Here is a 7,986-nt window from a genome sequence, read left to right as displayed (position 1 = left end):
TGGGTATATGCATATAAATTTGATGATGAGGGGTTCCTTAAGAAAGTCAAAGCACGATTGTGCGTGCAAGGGAACAAGCAAGTGCTTACACATGCCGAGACTAGGGCTGCTACCCTAGCCGCCCGATGCTTCCGAACCTTGATGGCACTCACTGCCGCATTTGGCCTGGATATGAAGCAGTTTGACGCCATCAATGCCTTTGTTAATAGCCTATTGGACGAGGTGGTTTATGTGGAGATGCCACCTGGTAGATCACAACCTGGCTATGCTTTACGATTGCTCCGAGCTCTATACGGACTCCGTCGATCTCCACGATTATGGCAAAATGAATTGACCCAAACCTTACGCCAGATCGGACTAGAACCAGTCAATGAAGAACCATGCTTGTTTACAGGAAATGGAGTTATTTTATTGGTCTATGTTGACGATCTACTGTTTGTCTACCATCCAGACAAGACTCAGGAAGCAGAGCGGATCGCCTCTGCCTTGCAGGCACGATATGAACTCCGCTATGAAGGAGAAGGCGATGTCTTCTTAGGTGTTAGGATTATCCGCGACCGGGTCAATCAAGTGGTTCATCTAAGCAGCACCGACTATATAAAGAAAATTGTCAGTCGCTTCCATATGGAAGATAAACACGCCTCAACGCCTGCTGTCAAAGTGCTCACAACTTATGATGGCACTGCTTCTCTGAAAGATATACATCATTACCAGCAAAAGATTGGATCAATCAACTATGCTGCAATAGCTACTCGCCCTGATGTTGCAAAGATCGCATCGCATCTGGCTACATTCATGACAAACCCCGGACCAGAGCACTTTGATGCCGCTAATCAAGTCCTAGCCTATCTCAATTACACACAGAAAGTGGGACTCAGATATTCAGCTACTGCAAATAGAGATGCCACTGAGCCATCTGAATGCTTTGTTACCTCAAGCGACGCTGCTTTTGGCGATCATTCAGACCGCCATAGTTCTGAAGGCTATCTAGCTACCCTATATGGGGGCCCGATTGATTGGAGAGCATCCAAGCAAAAAACAATTACCACATCATCCACAGAAGCTGAACTCCTTGCTATTTCAGAAGCCGGCAAGACCCTGCAATGGTGGAAGCGCTTATTCAATGCCATTGGATTCGATCCTGAGCATCAGCTATCTATCAAATGCGACAACATGCAAACCATTCGAATTCTTTGCAAAGATGATCCAGTCATTCAGACAAAGCTACGCCATGTTGATATTCATCAACATTGGCTTCGTCAAGAAACCCAGTCAAAACGCGTCCTCATTGATTGGATTCCGACCACTCGCATGCCTGCTGATGGCCTGACGAAGATCATGACTGGCCAGCGATTCCACAACTTCATTCGATTGCTTGGGCTTACGGAATTCGTCTAAAAACAGACTGGCTTAGCAGCCAGCCTGGGGGGTGTGTCGGAATATAGAGGTTCCTTACCGAACAATACCAACTGATGCCTGGCTGATGCCTGATTTATGTATCATCTGAACAGGCTGATCATTCATTCTTTTACCCAGTTAGCTGTTCTATTCACTACTAGGGCTCACAAGATCGCTTAATTAGGTCTACTAGATGGATATTCGCCTTATATAGTGTTATAGATAGATCACAGCTAGAGAATCAGAGACCTCAACCATATACGCTTGATACGTACTTTCGACCCTGACTAAGCTGTGATTCCAACAACTCCTTGCATATCACGTGAAACACGTGATCATCAGGTGCCAACACGCCGAATATCAATTTGATCCCTGTTCCTTCTTGCATATTCTCCATGAGCTGTTATCCAATGAGCCTGTCTTAACTCTGTATCATCACGTGAGGCTGATACAGTGAGTTCTGTAACAGAAGGGACAACTACCCACCCTGGCTTTGTGGACACTGTGAGATGCTGGCAAGCTCTGAAATACACAAAGCCCAGAACAGCTACAACTACGCCAACCCTGCATGGACCCCAGGGGCAGCTAGCCAGCTCCCTTGAGGAAAAGGAGGCCCTAATTCGGGAAACAGCCTTCCCCCAGGTACCAGGAGATAGCCAGGAAGTTGAGATCTCCCAAGGGTCCTGGCATAGTCAGGTGGATGAAGAAATAGTGAGACATGCTCTGTTTCACCAGGCAGTACAGAAGGCTCCAGGAATCGATCGTTTGAATTTTCGAGCCCTCCGGCTTTTGTGGGAATGGGACAGCCCTAGAATTGTTGCTCTGGCCCGACAATGTTTCCGGTTGGGTCTACATCCACCAGTATGGAAGGTAGCGAAGGGTATTCTGTTAAGGAAACCTAATAAACCAGACTACACAGCTGTGAAGGCCTACCGGGTGATTAGCTTACTAAACTGCCTAGGGAAGGTGGTTGAAAAGATAGCGGCAGATGCTATTGCCCACCACTGTGAGACTATGGGAGTACTACACCTAGGACAGATGGGAAGTCGCAAGCAACGGAGTGCAATTGACGCAGTGGCATGTCTAATACAGAACACCCATGAAGCCTGGAAACTCCAACAACTTATGGGAGCACTATTCCTTGATGTGAAGGGAGCATTCGACCATGTGAACCCAAGCCGACTGATAGCCCGACTGATTGAATTCAACCTAGATGGGGATCTGATCCGATGGGTACAGTCCTTCTTGACCGACAGATGGGTGCAACTACAGATTGACAACACACAGTGCCCAGCACACCCAATTAACTCAGGGGTGCCACAGGGCTCGCCAGTGTCACCAATTCTCTTCATTATCTACCTCAGCGGTGTATTTGATGCAATTGAGAGGAGAGTGAATGGTATCCAGTGTCTCTCATTTGCAGACGACATAGGCCTGCTCGCTCCAGGATATTCAGTTAGAGAGGTCTGCAAGAAGCTGCAAGAAGCTGCCAAGGTGGCCATTGAGTGGGGGCATGGTAATGTGGTCCAGTTTGATGCGGGGAAAACAGAAGCAGTCCTACTTACTCGCAAACGGGGCCGGGAACTGAAAGATCAGATTCAACGAGCACAAGTGGAGGTAGATGGCCACTGTGTGCCCTTCAACTTAGAGGCAACGCGATGGCTTGGTGTCTGGCTTGATTCTGGGCTGAATCTCAAAGCCCACTATCAGACCTGTATGCGCAAGGCACGGGCTGCAGAAAACAGAGTACAACGCCTATGCCAGAGTCATGGACTGGCCCCAGGGCTAGCTCGTCAGGTTCAAGTAGCAGCAGTGCAATCAGTAGCTCTGTATGGAGCAGAGCTCTGGTGGCAGGGCCAGAAGGATCGGCTAGTGGGTATACAGCTCATGATCAATCGACAGGCCCGTGCAATTACCGGCATGTTGAAATCCACTCCTGTAGGGCCACTAGTTCATGAAGCGGGCCTGGCACCAGCAGAGGCCCTGTTGGAGGCTCGACAATTGAAATACACTACCCGGCTGCTCAGCTTACCGGAGAACCACCCAGCTAAGGAGATCCTCCCAGTGAGCTTCCGGGAAGGGGATCAGCACACCCAACCTGGGGAACAGACCCCAGGGAACCGACAATGGGCTGAGAGAAACAACCAAGGCCCATGGTCCCTGGGACAACACCTTGCTCGACAACTAGCCAATATTCTACCAGTGGACCCATCTGGGGGCTTTGAGAGCACAACACAGACAACCAGTAGCCAGTTTCCAGGCCAAATAGAGATGCTACCAGGTCCAGAGGCCCTAGCAGCGGCGCAATCTCTCCCTCCAGAGCTAGCAATCTGGTCAGATGGATCAAGATTAGAGAATGGCAAAAGCGGGGCAGGGATTGCTTGGCAAGAGCCAGGAGGAACATGGAGGACCCGGGGGTTCCCATTAGGCAAGGGATATGAGGTCTTTGATGCAGAGCTTCTGGGCGTTGTGCGAGCACTCCAGTTAGCAGAGAAAGTGGGGGATCAAAGACCAGTCACTATCCTGTTGGACTCCCAAGCTGCCATTGCAAGGATGCGACACACCCAGCCAGGTCCAGGCCAAGCATTAGTGATCCAAGCACATGCTATAGCCAAGAGACTACATGCCCGAGGTTGCCAAACCACTATCCAATGGGTGCCGGGACATGCAGGAATAGAAGGGAATGAGAGAGCTGACCAGGCAGCAAAACAGGCAGCCAGTAAGCCACCAGGAAGAGGCCCAAGAGAAATATCCCTGGCCTTCACCTGTAGAGCCCAAACAGAAGCCATTATAGCACAAAGGCAGAGATGGCTCAACAAAGAACTTGGACAGCGATCCCAACAAGGTCAACGAACATACAGGCCACAGAGGAACTGGCGGCTCGACCCGGCAGCTGCAATAGCTCCCAAACACCTAGCAAGCCGTTATTTTCAACTGAAGTCAGGACATGCCGCTATAGGAACATACCTACATCGGATCCAGGTCCGGGAGGATGCAACCTGTGAAGGATGCGGTATATCAAGGGAGACAATACACCATCTTCTCTTTGAGTGTCGGGAATGGCGACACCAACGAAACAGGCTCTACAAGGACCTAGAGACTGACGGAGTCTTGAGACCCACCACTGCAGAAGAATATCCACAAGGACGACTTTTAGGTGAGCCTAGAGCTACCAGAGCGCTGCTGCGATTCCTAGCCAGCACCAGCATAGCTCTACCCCGGGCGCACCTACGGCAGACGGCAGAAAGGGCCCAAAGAGATGACGAATGGGGACTGGAAGCATTGGAGGAAGCAGTTAGAACAGGAGAGGGGTAGCAGGGAGGGTAGCCCAAGGCTGAGAGTCAGCCTAGGCCACACCCATCTTGCTCCAAAACACAAGGAGAGCACTGTGCTCAAAAGCCCTGCGCATACAGGCGGTCTGGGGCGAGGAGAAGGATTGGAAAGATGTTAGAAGGGGGCTAACGCCTCAGGAACCTATGGGGACAAGAGACTGTAGAATAGCCACTGACCTCGAGTCCACGAATCATGGTCTATCATAGCTCTAGGGCTCGGTATGGACAATAAACTTGATTAAATAATAATAATAATTACTCCCACACTAATGGCTCTCAACACTCAATAAAAGTGATAACCATTGTGTTTGCTTACAGGTGAACTAATCGCTACTAAGTAGTAGCTCGTATTACTGTGGTTGCTGTATGCACTCAGGATGCACTGTACTCCGTATAAGTACTATGCATTCCCCACGGCAAATAAAGTTGACAGCAGCCGAGCGTTGCGCTAGTCCTTCCGTTCGGAACTCGGTTGTCAGAACTAACAAATAATACCTGGTGGCTGGCCATTCACCTCATTCAGTCTAATTACTCTGAACACTGTTTTGGAATGTTTCCCTTGTTAAGGGCATATAAATGTCTCTTGAACACAGAAAATAAGGTCAGGGATAATGCATTGATCCTGATGCTTCCACCAATACGAATAAAAGTGGCTCGTGTACCCCCACCTGTGTATTATGCAAATTCTCATTGGTTATGCTATACGACTTTTAATGCATCTTTCCATTTGGGGTAATCGGTTCAGATACTGTACAGGTTGAGTATTATGCTTCTACAATCACGACCAGAACAATAACGCTAAAAGAAAAACACCCGACGCCATGCTTTACTTTCAAAAAAAAACCATCTACTCCGCCCATATCTTCGTCTCCGTACCCGTATCCCCCTTTGATGCGCCCGTAAACGGACACACAGGGGACGGCGCTATCGAATGCGCAGACGGAGCAATACTACTCTTTAAACTCGACCGGTCGTCATCAATCGAGCTACCTGATGTACTCCCTTCCCCGAGAATCTTCTTATCGCCGAGGTACCCTTCTTTGTCGTCGAGGATAACCTCGGACATTTCGTCCGCGAATTCCTCGCCGTCGCGGACGCGCCATTTGGCAAAGAGGTCGTTCTGGATCCAGATAATCTTGTTGATTGCGCGGAGGAGAGCGGTTTTGCGTTGGAGGGAGAGACGGGGATGCGATATGAGGGCTTCGGTGAAGATATCTTGGATGTAGCCGAGGCAGGCGCCGATGTGGATGTATTCGACGTTGAGCTTGTATAACCGTTCTTGACCGCAGTGCATCATTCTAGTCAAGCGCCAGGGTCAGCCATGGTTGCACAAAGCAGGCATATTGTGATACTCACCCAACTTTATTCAGATACCGCCAGAATTCCATCTGTGTCGGGTCCGAGCAGATCTTGATCAAGTACCAGCGGAGGAACATCTTGCGCCGTTTGATCTGCGGGCTCTCCTCGTTGAAGAAGTCTTCGATGGGTTTTTCGTTCGAAGTGTCGTATGTCATGAAGACTCGTGCGGTAATGTCATGCTCGAGGAGTTTTTTATAGACCATGTTGACGACAGCAGGGATTAGTGCTTTGATGTATTTGTTTCCGGATTCGAGGGCCTCGATGTCATCTAGATGTTATTAGGATTGAGCCGTGAACCCTGTCAAAGAGAAAACATACCAGTGTTGAAGTCGAGAAAGCTTTTCAGATAATCAATTCGAGCTTCCAGTCGAGTATAGATGGCCTTCCGGCTGACATGCTTGATAGGCCGGTCCGAATCAAAAAGAGGGTTCATGGCGCAAACACAAATCAAAACAATGATCTAAACAAGGCCTTTTTTTTTTTTTTTCTCGCGAACCACCGGGGTTTTCAGGGTCTTCTTCCTTTGACTCGTGGTCGACAGGGTCTGGAATAGGAATCCGAAATACAGCGAACCAACAACCTTTATATATGGCATCCAAGACGGGAACACCCAGTCCACAAAACCGCAAGGCCACCGTCATCGTCAGCATCATCGTCACCCTCAATCACATCTCGCCCGACCCGGCTCCGATCTGAAGGTGGTCTGACTCGCTGAGGACGAGCATCTCCATCACCGAATTTGAAACACATAGTACCGTGGTCACCGGACGAAAAAGAAAAGCAACCCAGGCCGCCGATAACACCTAAAATGACAGGGATGGCATGTCCATCTATTTTCGTTCGAATCGGATTGGAGCGATCGGTCCACATACATACGGAGTAGTACAGTATACGGTTTGTATTAGCGATGGACGGGTTCCGAATGGCTAGACTCGGCCGAACTGGAACCGATCGATTTATGATGGCGCAGTCGATAACTACTAGTTAGTACTGGACGGAGTAGCTCCCGAGTCGAAAACTGCATATTCTCCGTACGGAGCACTATGTACGATTTATGAGGGAAACTAGTGGGCTCTCTCGTGCATTGATAGTTACGCTCCGTGTCTAGCGATAATAAAAAGTCAGGGACATGGGGCGGTCTCGGGTGCGTCCTTGAAACGTCCGTTGGACGTTAAGCCGCTGCCATTTTTATGTTTATTAATTGCCGTGACTTGGCCGGGACTCTTTAGGGGGGATACTGGGCGTCCATCGTCGATCATATATTGACCGAATTATATAGGAAATGACGCCTTAACGTCTGTCGCCAGTATATTATTACGGATTCAGTACTCCGTACTTCGTGCCAGATCCATATCTCCCGCGACAGCAAGAAACAATAGTTCATCCTGTGGAGATAGTAATCCGGTGGAATGATTGTGGAGACGGCTCACGAGAACACATACCAACCGTAGCAATATGCATTCATATGGCCTGATCGTGAAAAACTTTGAAAAAACCGGTTCTGTCGAATCCTTCAAACTGCACGATAATGGGGCAGGGAAAGACATTCCCGGGCATATCCTTTTTGGTTCTCGAGGCACTGGATGATGTTTCCGATCCGTCCTCCTCGGTACGGAGTACATAACCTTTGGATGAATAATTTATGCGACACATGTCAACCACACATCGTCTTCAGGGAGTGAGAAAATGACAGCCGTTGGTATCTCCACATATTCCCCTTCGCTTGCGATTCTGTTTCATCTCCATTGTTCATAACCTGGGTGCTTGTAGAGACATCTTGGGTTGTTCGAGAACGTCGGGCCATGGTGCTCCAGAACTTAGTGCGGAGATTTCTTCGGTTAGTCGTGTCGCATATCGAGTGTTTGTATGGTGCAGAATCGATCGATATCTATCAATT

General features: G+C 49.0%; 1 protein-coding gene across 1 annotated transcript; it reads right to left on the bottom strand.

Moving 5' to 3' along the window:
• Positions 1-5,577: 5,577 nt before the first annotated feature.
• On the bottom strand, positions 5,578-6,522 carry ACHE_11524S (protoglobin family protein; the record flags this gene model as incomplete). The annotated part of the gene is made up of 3 exons (XM_043276103.1): positions 5,578-6,028; positions 6,087-6,357; positions 6,408-6,522. 3 exons carry the CDS (start codon positions 6,520-6,522, stop codon positions 5,578-5,580), a joined length of 837 nt encoding a protein of 278 aa, XP_043132644.1.
• Positions 6,523-7,986: the final 1,464 nt, after the last annotated feature.

The sequence above is a fragment of the Aspergillus chevalieri genome, chromosome 1, assembly GCF_016861735.1.
Source record: "Aspergillus chevalieri M1 DNA, chromosome 1, nearly complete sequence".
Lineage (NCBI taxonomy): Eukaryota > Fungi > Ascomycota > Eurotiomycetes > Eurotiales > Aspergillaceae > Aspergillus > Aspergillus chevalieri.
This window is presented reverse-complemented; position numbering and strand designations above follow the sequence as displayed.